Genomic DNA, 24209 nt, shown 5'->3' with positions numbered 1-24209 from the left:
AAGATGACAGTTCCTGCCAAGTACTATCTGTTACATTTCACTTTGGCCATTAATATGCTGTGTGTAATTTCAGGCTCCAAATTCAGCAGTACTTCACTATGTGCTTAATTTCAGCATTTATGGAAATCCATAGCTTGCAATAAGACTACAATAGGTGCTTAACTTTAAGTGCATATTCAAGTGCTCTGCTTACTTCAGGTAAAAATATGCAAGATACAGGACAGGTTCCTGGCTGTTTCCAGAAAGAGAAATGTTCAACACCTTAATTAAAGAATCACAGATATTGTTCAGCAGGAGGAGATGCATGCTTTCCAGTGGGGGTGGAGGAACCAAATAAAAATCATAATCAGTGACAGTAAAAAAATCAAATCTGTTAAACATGCATATCTGTGTGTCATGCATGGATTAAACAAATAAAATATCTGGGAGAATTATGCATCCAATAAACCCTATATCCAAGGCCATGCAAAAATCTTTCAAAATATAAAATCTGATACAATTTCTACTGTCTTTTTCTAAATTGTTTATTCCACATTAAAAATAGATCCACAATTACAAGATCACAATTTCCAAAACTACCAAAGTAAAACTCATTCACATTGTATTAATGTTTCTCTTGAATGCACAAAGCAATAAATACTTAAACAAAATTAGCCAGAGAACAATTCAGTATTGTGACTAATCAAACACCATGTGTACCGAAATATAGTGGTTTGCCAATTAAAACAAATTAAATCTGTTTATTAATTTGCAGTCAGTAAGCAGTGAATAAGAGTTTACTGGGGTCTTAATTCCTAAAAATGAATAGAATTCTCATATACTAATATGCATATGTATCAGGGTTACTGATGTGGCTCAATACGGAAACACATCAATGGTCATTTACAACATAAAAATTTACTCAAAAGACAATATGATCTAGTGAACTGGACTGTGGATTGGGACTAAAACACCTGGGCTCTGTTCTCAACTCTGCCACTGCCTTCCTGTCTGACCTTTAGTATGTCACTTCACCTCCCCCCTCCCTTTTAATTCTCCTCCTATGCTTCAGCTGTCTTGTAAACTATGCTGTAAACACACTAACTTTTCTATCACAAGTAGTCCCATTGAAATTCAAATTCCTCATGGCAGTAAAGATAAGCATGTGTTTGTAGGATCCAAGTCACAGATTGTAAACTCTCTAGGGCAGTGATTCCCAAATTTTTCGGCATCATGCCCCCTTTTTGATTTTTGAGAAACCCTCATGCCCCCCTCCCAAAAATACAGCAGCAAAACTTGGGGTGGGATTGACGGGGGAGGGGTGGAGGGCTGAGTTGCCTTGCCGAATTTCTTCAGGCTCCCCCAGTTTGGGAACCCATGCTCTAGAGCAGAATCTGTCTCTTATTCTGTGGCTGTATGGTGCCTAACACAAAGGGAGCCCTGTAGGCATACAACAATATAAAATACAAAAAGTAAAATTAACACTGTACATTATTTCAAAGGAAGGGAAGCATCAGAATGAAAACAAATGTCTAAACTCTCTCTGATCAGTATTTGTCACCCCTTCCCCTCATGATATTAATTCACAGATATATAGATCAGGGGCAAATCATGACCTTACTCCTGCCCTTCTTCAGCAAGTTACTTAGGAACATGTTTAGTTTCACGTGAGTAGTCAATTCAACAAAAATAGTCATGTGCATCTAGACATACTTAAAAAGAGGGTCTTTGCAAGATGAATTTAATGAGTCTACACATGTAAGAAAAGCAAAATTTGTTCCTGATCAAAGGAAAAGGTTTCAGACTAGAGCTTAACTATTTGCTAAACAATATATATATCCCCTAGCATCACATATTGAAAGTATCCACAAATACCATCAATCTGATGTGACTAACACACATGTTTCAAAGGAAAAACAATTTATCTATGAAAGAGGTAACATGGTTTTTATTCAGGCAAGTTATGTTTGGATACAATTGAGGCAGGCTGCTCAATGAATACTCTTTTGGGTTTGTTGTTCTAACAAGAAAACATTAAAATGCCATTTAAACTTTGATTTGTTTTAATTTAGAAGAAATGGGGACTGGGTGAACATAGGCTATGACCCACGATAGCACTCAAAATATACAACTGGCATATGTAACAATATACCAGTTAGGCTTTTTAAATAAGTGTAACAAGGTCAGTAAGAAGTTGTATACCATTACTTGAGGATGGATTTTGCATCTTAGTTTAATTTTTTTAAATTTTCAATTATGGATGTAACTTTCATATTTGTGTAAATGTGTAGCTGGATTTTTTAGCAGTTGCATGATTACACGCGGGGGGGGGGCAGGTGAACACAGGAAATCAGCTGTCTCAGCTCCTCCCCCGTTGCGCTTGTGCTTTTCTAATGTAGTCGCCAGGAGGGTGGCTGAAGTGCAGTGGGGGGGAGGGAAGGGGAGAGCACGGAGGGAACAGGTATGAGCCAGGGCAGCTGATTCCCAACTCACACTCAGTCCCCGGCTACGCCTCTGCCTCCCCTTCCCCACCTCCCACCCCCCGCGGAGACAGTGCTGCAGGGAATTGGCTTTTAAGCTGGCTTACCCCTCCCTAGCACTGGCTCCTGCTCCCCCCCTTGTTGCCTCTAATAGAGGCAGCAATGGGGGAGAGGGGTAAGTCAATACTTGAGTCAATACTCGACTATCCGATAAGCTTAGTCAACTAGTCACTTACATCCCTAGCAAGGAACCAACTTGAATGCCGCTTCCCATGTGTACTGGCTCCCACCTGCCCCCCTCACCTCTTGTACTGCTGCCTCTGTGGGCAGGCAGCTCAGTGAGAGACCTGCTCCCACCTCCACCCTCTTTGCTGCCTCTGATACAGAGGCAGCAAGGGCGGGGGCTGTGTGTAGTTGTAAGGACTAACTGATAAGCCTAGGCTTATCAATTAATCGTGTAACCAACTACATGCGAACATCAATACAAACTGGACATTTTAAACAATTTCTTGAACTAGATAGCACTTTCTCTGCTTAAGGAATTACACACCTCACTTTTTTAACACTGAGTTATTATAGTCACTTCCATTTTCTAGTGGAGTGTAATGGGTCAATCCTTCAATGGACTGCAAGAGCTATGCTTCAGTTCTTGCAGAATCTGGTTCTAAGTTTGGAATAAACTGTATTTCAGTGCCAACTAGTCAACAAGTTCAGACTTCCATGTATGAGCACCTACATATTAAAATACAATATCTAAATTAGAGACTTATTTTTAAAATATTATAATGAATTTATAGTTATCATGCTGGGCCTTAATATATACTTCTCATATCCATTTAAATACAGCTGTAGGTTTACAATAAATAACACACACAAAATTACATTTGTACTTCCCAGATTAAAAAGTTGTCTTACTATATTTCTCAAATTAAGAGCTCCCCACAAGCATTGGTTCCTGCCTGCCTTCCTCCTTCCCTCTCCCCATCACAGCTACCTGATACAGAAGCAGCAGCACAGGAGGAGGGGGATGAGAGGCAGCTCCTTGTGTGCCAACAAGTACAGGGGGCTGGCTTGAAAACCAGCTTCCCGCAAGAACCAGCTCCCACCTGCTCCGCCACCCCCGTGCTGCTGCCTCTCTATCAGAGGCAACAGCGCAGGAGGGGAGGGAACGTGGCTCTACGGGAGCCGTTAAAAGCCGGCTCCCCATGAGCACCAGCTCCTGCCTGATATAGAAGCAGCAAGGAGGTGATGGTGCGTGTAATCATTAGGATTAACCAATGAGCCCAGGCTTATCAGTTAATTGTGTGAACGAGTACACACTAACATCCCTACTGTAGACCACACCTTAGAGGGTTTACCTAGATAATCAAACCAATTTACCTTACAAATGATTAATCTAGCCCCCATCACTTAAAAAAAATCAAAATTTAATTAGTTCTACTATTATTAAATCACTGGGGACAGACACTAGTCATACTTTAAAGCACAAGTTTTCATAAAAGGGGATCTGAGCCAGATTTTACCCTCAGAAACGAGGCATCTTACTTGACCACTACAGTGCTCTCTGTTTGAATTCACCATTGAGTTTCTTTCCTGCCATCAGATTCACCACAGGACTCACGGAGTCCTCTATGTTTATATTTATAAAAAGCATTACTGAACCAAACGACTGAAGAGAAACCAGACAAACTGGATTCTCATGCATAGGTTTGCAATATAATTTCTACTTCAATAAGGTTGCACACCAATAACTGAAAGCAGACTTTGGCTCAGTGGTTACTGGCTACTTTTCAGCAGTGCTTTATGTGTCCATGAAAATATTGGAAAACAGTTTGCCCACCTGCATTCCAACCTAACTCCCACAGTTTCTTTCTGTGAGTAGGTAAATAAAACCTATTGCAGAATATCAACATTTAAGATTAATAATAAAATCAACTGTGTATCTGATTAAAATATTTTTTCTGGTTTACAATACAGATCCCACTGTTCCCTACCCGCACCTTGACTACAATACAACTCTATTGTTTCAAAAATAATGCTATAAAGTATCCTGGAAGGGAGGGGGGGGGGAGGTAACAGCCAGTATTTAAATCTTATATTTGAAGCAGTATTTTCTTAAAGGAACATCAGTAATTTCCTTATTGATATAATTCATGATTCTCCAAGATAAATCCACAACAGATGTGAATCTCCTCTGAAATTTACATACAGTACTATTGCACACCACAACTATTATGTTAAAAGTTGAAAAGTTGTCATTAACACCCTGAACATCCCATGACATGTCACACTTGAAGACAAACGGCTATACCTTCTAAAAGCAGAGGCAACAAACTTGATAAATACAGTAAAACTCCATTAGTCCGGCATCCAATGCTCTGGGACTCCTGATGGTCCGGCACCATCAGGAACCCGGAAGTGCTGGGGCAGCCGGACAGGCTTCCCCCATTCAGCTGCTGCTGAAACTGACCAGCAGCTGAATCGGGGAAGCCGGGAGCAGAGCAGCTGGGGTGCTGCCGGGATGGTCTGGTAGCACTGCCCCTCGGGGCTGCGGGACCAACCCGGCAACACCCCAGCTGCTCTTGGGGACGCCTGGGGCAGAGCAGCTGGAGTGCTGCCTGGTTGGTCCCGCAGCGCCAAAGGACAGCGATGCGGGACCAACCCGGCAGGACCCCAGCTGCTCTGCCCCAGGGGTCCCCAATTCAGCCGCTGCTGAAACAGATCAGCAGCTGATTCCAGGAAGCCCGGATCTTTTTCAGCAGCGGCTGAATTGGGAACCCCTGGGGGAGAGCAGCAGGGGTGCTGCCGGGTTGGTCCCGTAGCGCCGCAGCACCCCAGCTGCTTTGCCCCAGGCGTTGGGATTCAGCCGCTGCTGAAACTGACCAGCAGCGTCAGTTTCACCAGCAGGCTGAATCCGGACGCCTGGGGCAGATCAGCTGGGGTGCTGCCGGGTTGGTCTTGTAGCGCCGCCCCTCGGTGCTGCGGGACCAACCCAGCAGCACTCCAGCTGCTCTGCCCCAGGCGTCCCCAAGAGCAGCTGGGGTGCTGCCGGGTCGGTCCCGCAGCCCCGAGGGGCAGCGCTACGGGACCAACCGGGCAGTACCCCAGCTGCTCTGTCCCAGGCGTCCCCAAGAGCAGCTGTAGTGCTGCTGGGTTGGTGCCGTAGCGCCGCCCCTCGGTACTGCGGGACCAACCCGGCAGCACCCCAGCTGCTCTATTGCAGGCATCCCCGATTCAGCTGCTGCTGAAACTGACCAGCAGCGGCTGAATCAGGGACTCCTGGGGCAGAGCCAGACTATCGTAAGGGGGAGCTATGAGGGGTCTGGGGTGGCATCCCCTCCCACCCCACTCCAGACCCCTCATAGCCCCTCCTTTCTGATAGTCCGGCATATCTGATAATCCGGCACCTCCTGGGTCCTAAAGGTGCCGGATTATTGGAAGTTTACTGTAAATAGAAATGCCATACCACCTTTAAAATCTTAAAAGAGATTTCTTATTTACACTCCACTATCAAGCAAAAGGACAGAGGCAGTATTGAAGGAATAAAGGTTACTCCTAGTTGTACTGCATGTATTTCGATTGCTCTTACCTAATTGTCTCTCTGGGAAACAATTGAAATTTCACTTTCACAAAGAGGCAGCAGCAGGGGGATGGGAGGGGACAGGTGAATCTGGTGGTCATGGTGAAAATGGTGGTCATGGGGAGCTGGGTTCTTTTGAACTTTTTATTTGAATGGCAGAATGAGAGCCATAAAAACAAATAAAAATAGGATCTTAGCTAGCTAGAAAGTTCAAATCCAATTCCACAACCACTTAGCACACAGAACTTTCCTCAGAACTTCAGCGGGTGTTCCCACTACACAGCTCTTGAACGAATGTATCCATATGCAGACATCCTACTCGATCACAGCAGTTTGAGGCACCACAACTGGTTGCCCTTAAAGTTACTGGGATGTCACATCAAGGGACTATAACGTCATGCTGGGAAACAAACAGTAGATGAAGTCCCACAAAAGCAAGGAGTCTGCTCACAGAAACAAGAAAATACAAAAAAAGAGGAATAAACCAGTGAAAATATACAGAATTCTTCCAGGTGTCAGAGGAACTTTACAGCAAATGTCTCAGAGCAGGACACCCTAGCAAAATATGTATTATACTGACCAGAAAATATAATCAAAATAAAAAAGAATACACTTGGCAGCAGAGGCAGTGGAACACTAAAGAATACACAAAAACCCTTTAATTTCACATTTACCAAACAAATACAATACAGCATGTATACTAGACACAGTACAGTCCAGGTCAAGCAGTTGTACTTAAACTATCTCCAGCTGATGCAAATATACAACATGTATCATACCAAATTTAAGTCTGTTAGTCAAAGAGACATTTTCATTTAAACTGGCCTATCTTATCACTGGTGAAAGTGAGCAAAATTAAGGCCATTGAACATTTACATTTACTCAAAATCCATTCCTGACACAATAGCAGTATATTCCTCAGAATAATGTTCATGCTAATAAAACAGGGGAGTGTGGTGGTGGTGTGTAAGAGTACATTGGGCAAAGCAATTTAATGAATATTACACCTTTTCTCTCTGGATTCACAATTTCAGACTTAACTAAAATGGAAGGAATTAAGTGAAGCCATTTAGTTCTGCATTAAAGTCAGAAAGAAAGCACATGTAGAAAGCCAATATTAGGATCCCCTAAGGATTTTAAGGTCACTTGGTCATTCTGAAAGTTGGCTCAGAAGAGGAAATTTCCAGCCATGAATTGTGTTTCAAGTTCATGAGCCCCAAAATACAGGCCCATGAATTTTCTGCCATCGGGTATCCCAAATATGATTTGTCTTCCAGAAGAAGACCTGTTAAGAAAAATGTGAATAATTATTACTCTTGTAATGTCCCATCTTATGTACACAAATCCCATCCTGTCTTTTGTGGCTTTCCCCCATATAAGAATGTGTCAGCAGCTATCTCAGGATTACAGTTCAAAAGCACAGGAGTAAGCTAGAGCATCGAGAGGCAGCTCAATTCTCTTTATACAGAGGACATAGCAATCCTGAGCACAGCTACTGGATGCCTCTGACTGGCAGGTCATCCAAAACCACCAAGAAATCAATTTGTGTTTCTGGCAAAAGATCACAGAAATACCTTCCTGCTTTCCTTACGTTTTGCAAATACAACTGATAGCTTTCATCCAAGATTCCTATCTAGTAGGAAAACATTTCTCAAAATCATACATAATAAGGTATGAATAAGCTTCACATACATTAGTTCCCATAGCTCACAATTTTCCACATTTTAGACTTACAGCTCTCTGTATGCCATGAGAGCTGACTGGCTACATGAATATTTATGAATAGTTCTATTTCTAGTTGCTAAATATCACTAAAACATAGGGACGGACAGACATACAAGTTGGATGATATATCTGCTGTTGGACCAATTTCTGCTGGTGAAAGAGACAAGTTTTCAACTCCACAGAGATTAAGGCCTGGAAAAGATCTCTGTGCAAACTTGAAAGCCTGTCTCTTTCTCCAATAGAAGTTGTTCAAATAAAAGATATACCTCACCGGGTTGCCTCTCTCATATCCTAGGGCCAACATGGCTACAGTAACACTGCAAATGGAAAAGTAATGTCGGGAAAGTGAGTCATTACAATAGCTCCACTGGGATGTTATATGACCACAAGTGGTATGAAAAATTGCCTGATCAATCATAAATAAGAAGGAAAAAGGCCCGCATTCTTTAACATACAGCCCATGCTATGAAAAAGTACAGAAAATCCTGCTTTAGATGGATTAAGAATACTGTGCAAAAGTATTTAAATTAGAGTATAAGAGAGGTCCCACAATCCACAAGTAATTCACTTATTCATGATGAAAAGTTCTAGAGGCAGGTATCTACACAGCATCTGACCCAAGTGGGTAACATAACTCTCGGCTTAAAATGAGAAGACATGTTGGTATGTAGCCAATCCTGATACTTACATCTCATTATACTACATTCTACACTGCTTTACATACCACATATTTTCATTGACTTCCATCGAGTAATAAAGGTAGAATATGGCCCAGTATCTCCTGTTAGCTGACGATTACTTAATATAATTTCATCTGATCATTGTTACACTGTATTCATCTCTCTTAGTATTGGAATGCTTTTTATGTACTGACAATATTTCATTTCTTGTTCATGGATAAGAATTTGCTTTGTTTGTATAGATTGTGAATGATAATTTTTCTGAATATCACAATAACCCTTTTTCAAATCTGCCACATCTGGAATATATGTTTTTTAATAAAAGGGCAAAAACAATTTAAATAGTTACTTTACTGTTTCAGTTTCTAGATTTGTATTACTAACACAGATCAAATAAAATAATTATTTTACTAACAGCTCTTCAAATCATTAAGTTATTTAGCCTTTTTAACGTAAGTTTGTTACATACCAAAAGAAATCTAAAAACTCTTGTTAGTTGTGCCTAAAGGCATGATTGCCAATACTGTCATTTTCACAGAACCCTACTGTTCACATTACTAACAATGTAAAAACAGCTGTTTTCTCATTTAGGCCTTGCTCTTGTCACACTTTTTTTTAAGATGGCATCAAGCCTCTTCTCCATCATTTATGTGATGAGCAACCAATAGCTGTCAAAGATGCTTAGAAGTACTCTGTCTTTTAAAGTTAATTTTACAATAAGAATTAGAATACATTATATCCGAGTAAGATACAGCTATTCTTTTACTGAAGAAAAAGCAATTATTCATGTTCTGGAAAAAAGAGGATGCAAAGAAGAGATTAAGGCTTCTACTTATTCTATGTCTAATTAAGGAGACAGACAGTACAGATTTATATGAATTTAGTAAGTAGTACTGAAGACTTATCCTTTTACTGAAGGACACTAAGTGGAATTCAAGTTCAAGTCTTGAAAAATGCAAGACAAATGCAGATAATTCACAAGATTTTAAAAAATACTATGGTTCAAAACTGCATCACAGTACTTAGCCAGAGCAGTGATAGAAATGTAGCCGTGTTAGTCTGGGGTAGCTGAAGCAAAATGCACAGCCAGAGCAGACTGTGAATAGGAACTGTAATTAAGGGAGGGGGAGGGAGGGAGAGAAGGGAGAGGAGAGAAACAGAATCCACTTTCTCAACCTGGGGACAGAGCACTGATGAAGCCTCTAATGCAGCCTAAAAGCTGCAACAACATTTTTAATGCAGTATGCAAGCCCTTGCTCTTAGGAGCTTTGCAGATTCATAGGATGCTGTCTTGTTGAGCATTTGTTTATTCTTCTCCTCCCCATGAGTGTTGTTTAGGCATCCATAGAACAGCACAGGGTACAGAAACTCCTTAGGTAGCCTTGCCACAACATGCCCCTCCCTAAATACAAAAGCTGTGTCAGTTTTGCTGCATTGAGGCCACTTCACCATTCCTTCCTGAGCTGCAGGATTTTATTATTGTTTTTCCCAGAGACACCAAGTTAGGTATAAAACTATTTAAATGTTGTATTTTGTCAACTTATTTAGGAGCACATTCTGGTTATAGTGAAGGCAACGGCATAACTTCTGTTGACTTCGTTTCAACCAGTTCTGACCCTCTTATAAAGAGTATGGTCAATATTTTTACAGGGGATATATAACATACTGTTGTCATATATTAAGTATCTTTCATTTATTGTCACTACAATGTTCATACTAATGTACAACCACTAATGGTTAAAATGGGATTTGTTCCTTAAATGACCTGCAATTCTGAATTAAATTGTAAGTGATGCGTGCAACTGGAAAACATTCTAGTGGACAACATTCAACTACTGATTACTAGCAATTTTATTTAATTTAAAATTTTCATTGGAGCCCACAACTTCGCCTCTCTTGTCAAGTCTTTTATTTGGAAGGCATTATAGTGGCTCTGTTAAAATACTTTGGCAGGCATTTAATTTGATATTAATGATTCAAAACTGTAATTACAAATTTGCTTTTATAAGGAAACAAAATACCATCCTACAGTTCATTTCTGCATGCTTGAAAAAAGTTTGCAATGCTGTTTGAGTGCAGCTACTATGATAGCAACACTATACTTTTATAAATGATTGCGCAAAGATAATTGTAGAGACAGCATTTGCTTCATTGCAGCATATTTATGTCTGTCCATGTACAAACTTTACCCTGCATTTTCCTATGGAATAGGGTAGCACTGATATTAAGACTATAATAGACTGATTTTCAGTTTAAGAGGAATTCCCCATTGATTTCAATAGGAAGAAACATTTTTAAGGGGAAGGGAGGAGGGGAGCGGAAGAAGAATAAAATGCACCCAACACCTAAAAGTTTTTTTCATTAAAAAGAAATCATAGCTTATGTAACAAATCCAGGTAGTTCATGAAAAAGTCTGACTCAGCAGAGAAATGTTACAAATTTTGATTCTGTAAGGCCACATATAGGCTTAAAATGTTTCAAAACTATGAGTTAAATATTAACTACTTAAAAAAAAATCCATGAACAATTTCATTTTTCATTTCATACACAAATTAATTTTAATCAACCAGAGCACTATGGCTTTTTTGTAAAATGAATTTGTCAAGAGACCATAATCATTAGAATTAATATTTAATCAATATATCTATTATATACTCTGCATTTTAGAAGATTAAAAATTTAGTCAGAAGACTAAAACTTGGCATGCATGGTGTAGGTCTATGTCCCCAATGAAGCAATTTTGTCATTTTAAAATCTGTTATGTTGTTAAAAGAATTAAAATGGTGCTGTACTGCAACTGAATAACTGCCTTTCAAAAGGATTACTACAGATCTGTGGCTCAAATCCCATCATACTTCTCATGCAGGAAAACCTTCTTTGACCAGAAGTGGTAAAAAGTAGCTTCTGTAAGGAGTTTTGAGGATATAGCCTAAAGTGTAAACAAGAACTCAGAAAAACAATAAAAGATAAATATCCTGCTACACAGAGGCAAACATGCTTCACAAAAATGATCACTCCATATCTGACCTCTTAGTCCTAGTTCTCAAAAGAAACCTGCCAAGCGCCTTCAAAAGATGAACCTGGATCTTAATCCCTTAAACCACATCTACACTAGGCAATTACAGGCAGTCCCCGGGTTACGTACAAGATAGGGACTGTAGGTTTGTTCTTAAGTTGAATCTGTATGTAAGTCGGAACTGGCGTCCAGATTCAGCCGCTGCTGAAACTGATCAGCGGCTGATTCCAGGAAGCCCGGGGCAGAGCAACTCTGCCTCAGGCTTCCTGTAGTCAGCGCTGGTCAGTTTCAGCAGCGGCTGACTTGGGGACACCTGGGGCAGAGCAGTTGGGGTGCTGCTGGGTTGCTCCAGTAGCGCCGCTCCTCGGCGCTACTGGACCAACCCAGCAGCACCCCAGCTGCTCTCCCCCAGGCGTCCTGATTCAGCCGCTGCTGAAACTGACCAGCAGCGGCTGAATCAAGACGCCTGGGGCAGAGCAGCTGGGGTGCTGCCGGGTTGGTCCAGTAGTGCCCAGAGCGACGCTGCGGGACCAACCGGCAGCGCCCCAGCTGCTCTGCCCCAGGGTCCACAACAAAAGCCTGCTCTGCTGGGGGGGGGGGGCACACTAGCTGCGCCCCCCCCCCCCCAGCAGACCAGGGACACGGGGAGCAAAGCCGCAGCGGCAGCGGGGTGCCAGAGCAAAGCCTCAGAAGCGCGGGAACCTGCCGCTGCTGCGGCTTTGCTCCCGGTGCCCCTGGTCTGCTGGAGATGGTCCCCAACAGACATGGGGCACCGGGAGCAGCTTTTCTCGCCCCAGAGGTCGAGGTGGCGGGACCGCCCCGTTCGTAAGTGTGGATCCGACGTAAGTCAGATCCGCGTAAGTCGGGGACTGCCTGTATTTCAAATTTACTAATTTTAAGAATTCGAAGTTCTCTGTCCTCACTACAGGGAAAAAAAATTGAATGTAGTCCGAGGTAGCGCATCCACATTAATGGAGCCTGCCTCCAACTCAAAGCCCCAGGAAACACTCTGGGGAGCTGCAGGAGGCCTCCCAGAGGCCAATTAGTTCGATTTAGTAGCACTGGTGCATCTACACTAACGTTATTTTGGATTTACAAGTTCAGGAATATCATTATGCCTCATGAAAAGCAGGACTACAGAGGTTGAATTTCACAGCTCTTTATTCCAGAACAACAGGCTTGGTAGTGTGGATGCAACACTTAGAGAAAAAAAATCAACTTTGGGAGGTTAATTTCACACTAAGGTCGTGGGCTACATCTAAACTGCATTTCTCTCTCAAAGAGGAATACAAATGAATGACATTGAAAATGCAAATGAAGCGCAGCTTTATGAATCTCGTGATTCATTTGCATAATCGTGTCCGAGCGCTTTTTTTTTTTTTTTTTTTTAAATGCCGTCTAGACAGAGTTCTTTCGAAAAAAAAATCTTTAAGCCTCATTTTTTCAGGAGTAAGGGTTCTTTCAAAAAGGTTTCCCTCCCCCCGAAAGAACCCCATCTAGCCCCCTTTTTTTCCAAAAAACTCCCCAAAATGAGTTGACATGATTATGCAAATGAAGTGCAAGATTTGTAAATTGGCACTTCATTTGCATTTTCAGTGTCCTTCATTTGCATTCCTCTTTTGAGAGAGGAATGCAGTCTACACGTAGTCCTAGTGTAGACCAGGCCTCAGAAACTAAAAATCAAGGACTCAAAAAAATGGTTATGCTCTTTACACTGCAACAACTGGTAACCCACCAACACTATTTTTGTCTGAGATTGCAGAGGTGTTAACTGTCCACTTCACCTTAAATGGTCTCTCACAACAGGTGAGAATTCATTATGCTAAGCAATCTGTTTCACTTTTTATTTAGTTGAGACATTTTTAGGTACCTTTTCCAGATTTGAAGACCAGTTCTATATAAAACTCAAAAGCTTTTCTCTTTCATCAACAGAAGCTCGTCCAATAAAAAAATATCTCCTCACCCACCTTGTCTAATATCCTAAGACCAACTCAAATACAACCCTGCCAAGCAACATAAAGTGTTAGTCATTTTAAACAGTCTACCCTGAAATATGGGTCAACAAAGCATCTACAGGAAGGACTGTTTACATGGATATTTACTAGTACTATTACCTTTCATAAAGGGCTCATCTAGACTACACTAGAGTGTCGAAGGAGGATATGCAAATTTTGAAAGTGAAAGTAATTTAGACGCGGCTTTTTCGGCGAAGACCCCCCCCCCCCCCCCGGTAGAAAAGCTGCTCTTCCTCAAAAAATTAGGTTTATGCGACTTTTCAACCAAGGGGACGGGGTTGCTGAAAAAGCCACATTTAAACTACTTTCACTTTTGAAAGCTCTTCTCTGCTTTCAAAAGTGAGATTAGAAGCATATCTTCTTTGCATATCCTCTTTCAAAAGTGAGATTGGAAGCATTTCCGTGGGAATTTGCATATCCTCTTTCGACACTTGTGTAGTCAAGATGAGCCCAAAGAGAAATAAACAAAGTTTTCTCCACAGACTTTTTGTAAAACTTCCAAATCTTGAAAAAAAAAAAAAAAGAAGAGATTGCATCGAGGGGAAAAAAAAAAAAAAAAAAACAACATTACTTCCCCTCCTCCACAATTACTTGTATATATCACTCAAGCACTGTAGAAAAAAAATAACTTTGAATAAATCCAATACTGTTGTGAAAGTATTACACAATACTCTGTTAACCACACAAATCATATCAAGTATCATATACTTTAATCAGACTATTTTGGTTTTATTCTTGCTGTTTAAACCACATTCAGGTGTCATGTTGTAAGTTATTATGCTTGCTTACTTTTCACTTTTTCAGTTGTCTTGACCTATGAAAGTCACTTTTTCTGGCGCTCAAGAAATAGCACAAAACTAGTTTGTGTCTTCTCCATTAGACAATTAAAGTTAACAGCCTCCCAAAAGTATTTCATTGGATTTTTTAAATCTATTCCTATCTAGTTGCATACAACCCTTTGTCAAAAAGGCCTCTAAATTCTCCCCTTAAATAGTCTGACAATATCCTTTAAGAAACAATTTTAAGGGGTGTTAAACTCCACAGAATGACTACATTAGCTATTATTTTTAAATAATACACTCCCTGGAGAACTGAGTCAGAGAAGAAAACCTAAGGTTAATTAGATTTCATTCTATCCAATTTAACAGTTTTCACTGACATGATTTTACAACTGTTATTGGAAAGACTTACTGATGTGTTTGCATCTTAAGTCATCCCTACAGTATTACTGCAGGCCAACTTTACCTATTTAGAAATGAGTACCAAGTGAAAGCAGAACATTGCATATTCTATATATTCATCACCATATCATTTAATCACATAAATATTGTTAAAGCACCATTTGAAGAAGCTGTACAAAATGGAAAACAATCCCATTATGTTCTACTGTTTCTAAGAAATTTCTGCTGTTTCTGGTATCAGCAAGTTTGCTACTTTGATATTACACTGTAGGGGTCAGAAATGGAGCCTTTAAACAAAAATAAACTGCTCAATAATGTCCAATCTGTGTGTCATGTAATCCTGCTTAATACTAGGATATAAAAAAAAAATAATGTAAAAATTTAACTGTGCAACTGTTAAAAATCCTAGCAGTTACACATGCTGTGGACTCTACTGTATAACATTTAAACGCAGCACCAGGATGACAACTTGATCCCTGTTGGGGGTCGCAGGAGGGGGCGCACAGCTGGTGTGTAACCATTTATGCTTATCTGTTAACCGTTAAATGGTTACACTTTTACGATCCCACTTAATACTCTCTAAATTCAGGGTAATATTTGGATGGTTTTTAAATGTAGCAAGACTATGCTGCGCTATTTAAAGGACACACTCTCCTTTGCGAAGCTTTCCACTCAAAATTAAAAATATCTTCCATCTTCAAAATCAGAACACACATAAAACTTTAATGCATAGAAGAAGTAAATAAAGGTCTAATTAACAGAAGATGACCCCAATGACATTGGTTGTAACAGATGGTGTTGCAACTCAAAAGACCCCAAGATTCTGCTATATTCTGCGGCCACAATGCAGCACTCTTGTAATGAAATAGACATTCTTACTTTTTCATAGACTTTTTTTGTGGATCTGCTTAACAGTCTCAGAGTGGACTGTGCATAACAATTTCAGCCTCCTCACAGCCACAGTTGAGAATCCCACATGGAAAACCCACTTGTCTTGAAAAGAATTCCACTACAGGTTACTAGAGACAAGGTGGGTGAGGTAATACAGGTTACTGACAGATAACTTAACTAAATATGCTTTAGTAATGTATAAGTGTTCTTACTGCCTAGACAGAACTATTAAATCCATGGGCTATCACTCTGTTGGATAAAAGAACAGAAAATCTTCTCCCTGATGACACAATCATAATTTGTCTTAAAGTGGCTCACTACACACTTCTAAAATAATATTTCAGACTGTATACAATTGTTTACTGTACAGCCTCTACTGTCATTTCTAAGATCTTTCAGTACCTCGATGAAGGACAAATGTGTTTCCTATTCTATTTAGGCTGCAAGCCCAACAATGGGGTGACAACCCATTGTCAACAGCGAAGCTGAGGTAGGTTACTACAGCTTACTGCTTGTAATAGCAGGTGCATGGCCCTGGGGCTGCCATCTGCCAGGAAGGAAATATTCTTTTCTAGGATACTGAAGAGACTGACAAATAATGTAAACAAAACACTGACTCACTACTAATCTGTGGAATCAAGCTATTACCTTACCAGGCATTTTGCAGTGTGGATGCTAATTGGGTTTTTCTTCATCAGTTTAATTATTATTAATATAGTATTCATTAGAATAAGATACACTCTGGGGTTACTTATATAGGACAGCTATTCTGTGTTTATTGTATAAACACACATGCACAGGCAACATCTTAAAAAACTGTAGAGCTTGTTAAATTATGAACTCCCATAAAGATAGCATAGTGTCATATGACAACTATTTAATTTTCTATGCACAGGCAAATCTAAGCATTAACTATTTAATGAGTTTATGGTTTATTTCTTAGGAATGTTATTGGAATTAGCTAATAACTAATGTGGGAAGAATACTAATAATCCACCAAAATCTTTCCCCCATATTTCTTTGTCTAGTTCAAGGGTTGGCAAATTGTTGTCAATCGTCAACTGTCAGGGAAAACCTCTTGCAGGCCATGAGAGATTTTGCAGTTCCCCCCGCTCTCAGAGGCCATAGTTTGCCATTCCTACTCAGCGGGGCTGCAATAAGTGACTTTGGGCTTCATGGCCCGCCAGTGGATTACCTGAAGGGGCCAAGAGCTATAGGTTGCCATTCTGGTCTACAGGTTGAAGCAGGGCCGGCCCGAGCCATTTTGGCCTCCCAGGCCAGGCGTGTGGCGCCACCCCCAAACGCATGGTGTATGCACGGGCCTGCCGCCCCCCCAGGGAGCACAGGCCCATGGCACCCAGTGCGCACGCGCTACCCAGCTTGGCTGCAGGCACGCAGCCCGGGTCTGCCACCGGGGTGCACGGCACATGCACTGCCCAGCCCGGCCCAGCCACTGCTGCTGGCACACAGCACCTGGCCATGCAGGGTCCCGCAGCTTTGGTGGGAAGGGCACTTCTGGCTGGCGCCGCGGGGATGGGGGAGGGGCGGGGGGCGGCACTGCGGGAGCCGGGTGCATGGCACCTGATGGCGCCCTGGGCAGCTGCCTGGCTCACCCACCCCTTAGTCCAGCCCTGGGTTGAACCTCTCTATTCTGGCACTCTCTGGTACTGCATGATTTTATTAGACCGGTGTCCATTTATTGTGGGTGTCGCCAAATTATCCACGGTCCCATAAAGCTTGTTTATAGCAATCAGTCCTGGCTCTCAGTGCTTGGTGCTGTTATTTAGCTCTCATTGACCCTAAATGTCTTCTAAGAGCCCAGTAAGCAGTGGAAGTGTTGGTCATGCTGCAAGACAACATTGACCTTCTGTGGTTCAGCAAATTCTTTAGTCTGGCACAACTCAGGTCCCAAGGGTGCCAGACTAGTGAGGTTCAACCTGTAGTTGGTTTGACTGCTCATTGGGATAAAAAGTCTTTGAATACATATGTACAGCACCTGATCTCAGCTGGAGTCTCTAGGCACTACTGTAATACAAATAATAAATAATTTAACACAGAAAATAAATCTTAAAGGACAGTGAAAGTTCCCTCTGAATTTCAAGCAGAACATACTACTGACAAATTATCTTCTTTTTCAGTTATGGATCTTGTCAGCTGAAAAAAAAATCGGAGGTATTTATATTCATTTGGAAAGTATTTTCCTTTTCAGATGTTTGAAAATGAAATTGAAACTGCTTCCTTAACAGAAATACAAGGTAGGTGAGGCAGCTATTTATTAGACCAATCTCTGCTGATGACACAGACAAGCTCTTCTCAAAGGTTTGTCTCTCTCACAAACAAAAGTTGATCCAATAAAAGATTTTACCTTGCCCACCTGGTATCTGTAAAATCCTAAAACCAACACAGTTGCAACAATACTCTACAGAATAATGGAAGTTATCCACCCTTAAAAGAACACATGTACCCAACATTGCATTCAAACATTGGCATGTTTTGTACATTTCCACACTGAGCAGGATGGCTGCCTTTTTGCTAAAAAAATTTAAACATTAGTTTTGAAAGAGTGTTATATGAATCTTACAATCTGATTCAAAGGGGAAAAAACTGCATAAACTTTTGACCTTTTATCCTTGATTGTGTTCCTTTAAATGTGTTTGCAACCAAATTTTAGTCCATTAGATTGAAATATGAAGTAAATGTCTCCACTTTTAACTCAATCCAGCTACTTTTAGCAGTAGGTTTTCATCTACAGGCAGTCCCCGACTTACGCGGATCCAACTTATGTCGGATCCGCAGTTACGAACGGGGCTTTTCTCGCCCCGGAGGACACAGACTGCGGGACCTCGTGGTCCCGCCGCCCGTGTACTCCAGGGCGAGAAAAGCTGCTCCGCGTCTCCCTGGTCTGCACACCAGGAAGACACGGAGCAAAGCCGCGGAGGGGCTCGGGCAGCGGAGCAGCCCAGGCGTGCCTGGGCTGCCCCACTGCCAGCTTCCTCTGAGGCTTTGCAAAGCCCGGAGGGGCTAGCGCAGCGGAGCAGCCCAGGTGCGCCTGGGCTGCCCCCCTGCCGGCTTCCCCCGAGGCTTTGCAAAGCCTCGGGGGAAGCCGACAGCGGGGCAGCCCAGGCGCGCCACGGCTGTCCCTCTGCCAGCGACCTCAGAGGCTTTGCTCCCAGTCTCCCTGGTCTGCTGGTCTCCAGCAGACCAGGGAGACTGGGAGCAAAGCCGCGGAGGACCCAGGCGGCGGTACCGCAGTGCGTCTCGGTCCACCACCCGCGTCTTCCTGGTCTGCTGGGGGGGGAGCGCAGCTAGTACGCGCCCCCCCCCCCCCCCCAGCAGATTAGGCTTTTCTCCGGATGCCTGTGGCAGAGCAGCTGGGGTGCTGCCGGTTGGTCCCGCAGCGCCGCTCTGGGAGCTATTGGACCAACCCGGCAGCACCCCAGCTGCTCTGCCCCAGGCGTCTTGATTCAGCCGCTGCTGGTCAGTTTCAGCAGCGGCTGCATCAGGACGCCTGGGGCAGAGCAGCTGGGGTTCTGCTGGGTTGGTCCAGTAGCACCGAGGAGCGGCGCTACTGGAGCAACCCAGCAGCACCCCAGCTGCTCTGCCCCAGGTGTCCCCAAGTCAGCTGCTGCTGAAACTGACCAGCACTGACTACAGGAAGCCTGAGGCAGAGTTGCTCTGCCCCGGGCTTCCTGGAATCAGCCGCTGATCAGTTTCAGCAGCAGCTGACTTGGGGACGCTTGGGGTTCTTAAGTTGATTCTGTATGTAAGTCGGAACTGGCGGTCAGTTTCAGCAGCGGCTGAATCTGGACGCCAGTTCCGACTTACATACAGATTCAACTTAAGAACAAACCTACAGTCCCTATCTTGTACGTAACCCGAGGACTGCCTGTACAATACCAACAGAAATACATTTGCATGTACATGAATAAATATGTAACAGACTACTCTCCACATAATCATGCATATTGATTAGACACTATCCACCAGCATGCTTAGCACCAGTGTCTAGCTGTTCACACGAGGGCCAGATGCAATTCTACCTTTCCAGGCCTGTACGCAGGAGGGGTGTGAAGGGTGCAAAAGCACCCCCCCATGATCCTCCAAGTAAACATGCTCCGGCCAGCATGGGGAAGGCAGGAGCAGCGTGCTGCCCGAACCTCCCTCCCCTGCTCTCTGGCCAGTCGGGGGAAGGCTGTGCTTACTTCCCCATTTACCTGGGGGACCATAAGGGGTGCATTCACACCCTCGCGGTCCATATTTACTAAAAAGCACCCTCTCTCACAGAAATTCCTCAGTACAGGCCTGCTGTCAGTAAAACTAAAAAGTGGTTGTTTTTAGGGATATTAATCAACTAGTCGATGGATTTTCCATCAACTAGTCAACAAGTGGGGAGCTGCAGCGGGGTTATCTCCTGGCCTGTAAGCTAACCCAGCTACGGCTCTGTCTTTTAAATGTATTAAGAGCCTACTGGCGCTTATAAACTTAAAAGGCTAAAGTGCAGGAGGGGGGACCCAGCCTCAGTCGGGACAGCTGATTCCCAGCTCGCACAAGGTCTCCGCACTGTGAAACAGCTTTTAAAATATATTTAAAAGGCTTGTGCGCAGCAGGGAGGAAAGGAGAGACCATGCGCAAGCCCGGGAATCAGCTGTCCCGGCTCACGCTGGGTCCCCCCTGCTATGCTTTAGCCTTTTAAATGTATTAAGACTGACAGGCTCTTGTTGCATTTAAAAAGTAAAGGTATGTCTGGGACTAGGTGTGAGCCAGGAATCAGCTGACTCCTGGCTCATGCCGAGTCGAGTCCCTGCTAGCACCCTACCTCTCCTGCCCTCTACAGAGACTGTGCTGGGGGGAAGAGGGAACTGGTTTTTAAACTGGCTCCGCCCAGCACCAGCTCCAGCTCCAGCTCCCCCCATTGCTGCCTGGGGGTGGGGAAGTGACTAGTCAAGGGACTAGTCGACTACCCAATAAGCTTTTGCTTATCTTATAGTTGAATAGTCGCTTATATCCCTAGTTGTGGTACATTCTTATCAGTTTACCAATCAATTATTTTATCCTTATGCAGATCAATAAAGAAGTGAGGGGAAAGGGAGAATTTCAATGAGCTTTAGATCAGGTCGTTAGAGCCTAATCCTGCAAATCTTGTTGACATACACAAACAATACTACGTTCATTAAGAATTTTGCTTTAGTGATGGCTGCATTGTCAGGACCAATCTTTGTAATATGTAGTGCAAGTCTGCCCCTGGTGACCTCCTTACTAACATATACAGAGAAGCAGCTATGCAAAATAAATAACTTTTTTTTAAAAGCTAAGAGAGAGGCAATATGAAACTCAGAAAAATAAGCAGCCAAATACCAGGCTTGTGGATACCAAAATGAGAAATTAGATCTTAATACTGCAGCCAATGAAATCAGTGAATGCTACTGGCTTCAATGAGCAGGGCTCAACAAATGAGGCAATCTACTTGCCTTGGCAAGTATATTTTAGCCCGGTGGAGCTGCGCAGCACGGTCAGCGCATGTGCAGCACGGTCTGTGCATGCTCGGTGTGCGCTTCCATGCAGCTGGCGAACGGGGCTCGCCGCCGCTGGGCGAGCCCTGTCATTGAGCATAGAATCAGACCCACAGAAATCAACAGTTTGTTTTCAAGCAAATACTATGAGAATTAAATAATTAAAACTAAATATTAAATGAGCATACATATAAAAGTCTATATGATTGATAAGTTCTTTCTATATTTGTTTTAGATTTTTTTCAATATATTAGCAAAGTGAATGAAATAAACTAACAACTCTTAGCAAAAGGCTGTCTTCAAAATTTCAGAACACAAGATAGATGCACTCATTGGCATAAATTCAGCCCAGAACTGGGCATATGCACAAACATACTGCACCACATGATGGTCTTTAAAAAAAGTTAAACCTATTAAGCATTTATTTTTGTTTACTAGATCCAAGACAGACATATTGTTAAGTGCTTTTGACGAGATCTGTTTAAACGGAAACTAAAATTCCTGGATTATATATACACAATACACTAACTTCCTAATGGGGGAAGAGATCCATTAGTTAAACTGACTATGGTGTACACATGCCATGTTTTAACCTTTAACCAACTTCAGTATTTCAATATAAGGGTATTTTTTAAGATAGTAAAACCAGCACAAAGAAGTTAACATTATTTCCTCCTTGTATACAAAGTATGTTCTAATGCTCTTTCTGTTCGTACCTTCCTTTCCATATTTTACTTGTAGCACAAATTAATGTTAGTCTCTGCAGCTATCTTGAAAGAAATCAAATTATCAGAAAATCAACCTAAGCATTTCCTCTGCCCTGAGCAACTACACTACACTAGTTCACTTTAGAACAAACCCACCATTCAACTTAGGCTATATCTTTTTATCTTAAATGATTCAAAGTAACCATGACAATCTTCAAATGTTTAGTGCAACTACATTTAATTTGAATAACACAATAAAATCCAAAATACATTTATGGATTTTGGTGTTTTACCTCAGTTTTTTAAATCAGACATCCATAAATGAAAACAATTGAAAATTTTATAAAATGTACAGTTTTCAGTATGTATTTTATAGGTTATGTTACCAAATTTGATACCCAATTATTGCACTCAACTAGAAGTAAAATGAAATCTGAAAAAGCAAAAGAACATTTCCCAACAATTATCTAAGGTGAAATTGGAATTCTTGTTAACTGCGAGGGGATTTATAATCACAGCTATATCAGACACGAGACAAGCCATTCTTGAATCCGTAAGTTCTAAGGTATATAGCCTACTTCATGACACTAGTTCAGTAAGAGAAATTACATTTAGTATTAATGTACTCTAAGGAAAATTAAGCTTTTTAAAAAGATTAACAAATTTGTACTTGAATGTTTTCATAAAATTAACCAAGACTTTTTGAAGAAAGGATTTTTAAAAAAATACAGGCAATTAAACAATTCCATGCAGTTTCTAAACCAAAACATTGTGGCAATCAGTACCTAAAAAACAAAAAGTGAAACCGACTTCTTTAGTTTTATTGCTCAAACTGAGCACAAAGGAAAAAGTAAATCAAAGTTTCTGGTTCGACAATTTGAGAATTTTTCTTAGATATTATTTTCATACTATTTAAGTATATTCCTGTAAGGATTTTATGAATAATGATCTAATCAGACAGGTTCTTACCTATTTTCAGAGACCTTACTTTAGGATAATTCAAAACTAATGCATTCTAGATTATAATAAGACCTTTTTAAATAAAGAGAAAGTAAAATGAAGGAGAAAATAGCTAACAGACCTCAGTATTTGCTATCACACTTTGGAAAACTAAGTTTTTCCACTAGCGCTGTTTAACATGTTTCAGACAAAATGTTGCTTTGGGAAACCACTCCTCCTCCCCCGCCCCCAAAGATAATGCCCCCAATTCTAATATCCTTAACCAAGAAAAAAAATACTTATGCAGGTTGGGAGGGAATGGACTAGATGGCCTATGGAGGTTCCTTCCAATCCTATAATTCTATAATAAGAAACTTCCAAGTAAGTCAAAACTTATGCATAACTACTACTAACTTATTGGGAATTCTGATTAAGGCTTTCCGGATAAAATATATATAGAAATCCTGACCTTATTAAAGCCAAAATTACTAGTGAATTCAATGGAGGTAGGATTTCGCCCAACAGTCAGATCCTCAGTTGTTGGACATGACAGCTCCAAAGCAATGAACAACCTACACTAAAGGAGGAACTGGGTAAAAATGTTTCCATAAGGAAAGAAACATGTACACTAATTCATAACAAATTTATTTTACAAAGGGGTTATTTCACACTTGTAAAACTGAATGGTAACTGACAGTCATCTTATAACAAGAGTTTCAAGATGTCTAATAAAAGCACAATTTAATTTATATTTCAGAAGGTAAGTGTACTTGTTAAGCTTTCAGAGGCCTGCACATTTTCAGAGTGAAGCAGAACTAAATTAAACTGATCAATTCTGAATGGTTGTTTTATTTTTCTGTTTTCAGCTATTTTGGTTTTGTTAGCTTGCTCTCAACAGGATACAGGTTTGAAATTACAAAAGCATACTATTCTTTAAAACAGACAGGTAAGTGACTGATGAAAACCAATGCATCTTTATTTCTAAAAGTCATTGATTATTTTTCATTAGAAGGATAAAAACCTCAAACAATTACATACAATATATCTTTATCTATAAATGTGGGGAAGTATTTGAACTTTGATTTATATAGTTTACATTGAAGTGTCTTCTGATAAAGCAAACAGTTAACTGGGCTTTTTTTTAACAATATATGTGTTAAAGAGCTCTTCATGTTACTTCTTTTTAAAGAACACATTTCAGTTTATTGCTCTGAATAAAAATGTTAACTTCTCCTTAACTTTGAAAGGATAACACTGGTTCACTCAATTCAATGGCTTTAATGATTCAGTTAAAAAAAAACACAGAAAAGTAAACAATACTAATCACATTTGATATAGGTTACCTCCATGGTAAACTGTACATAGTAAAAATCATCAATAAACACTAGCTAAATCATTCTGAACTGCTGTCTTAAAATAAGACATGAGTCATACCTGCCCCTAGTTTAATATATACATTTCTGTAATTATGTATGTGTATTTCATCATAAAATATGAAAATCCTGT

General features: G+C 41.3%; 1 protein-coding gene across 2 annotated transcripts in view; it reads right to left on the bottom strand.

Moving 5' to 3' along the window:
- Positions 1-24209, bottom strand: part of IRS2 (insulin receptor substrate 2) — a 35799-nt gene that overhangs the window by 5890 nt on the left and 5700 nt on the right. Inside the window, exon 2 of one of the 2 annotated variants that reach the window (XM_006121843.5) lies at positions 5634-7324. The exons of the other annotated variant lie outside the window; for it this stretch is intronic. Within the exon in view, the coding sequence (XP_006121905.2) occupies positions 7182-7324 (143 nt within the window). The 3' untranslated portion in view covers positions 5634-7181. Of the gene's footprint in view, positions 1-5633; positions 7325-24209 lie in introns of those variants that run through there. 2 annotated transcript variants of the gene reach the window in all.

Source organism: Pelodiscus sinensis, chromosome 1, assembly GCF_052426305.1.
Source record: "Pelodiscus sinensis isolate ZL-2025 chromosome 1, ASM5242630v1, whole genome shotgun sequence".
Classification (NCBI taxonomy): Eukaryota; Metazoa; Chordata; order Testudines; family Trionychidae; genus Pelodiscus; species Pelodiscus sinensis.
The sequence above is the reverse complement of the archived record's forward strand: the minus strand, read 5'-3'. Positions and strand labels throughout refer to the sequence as shown.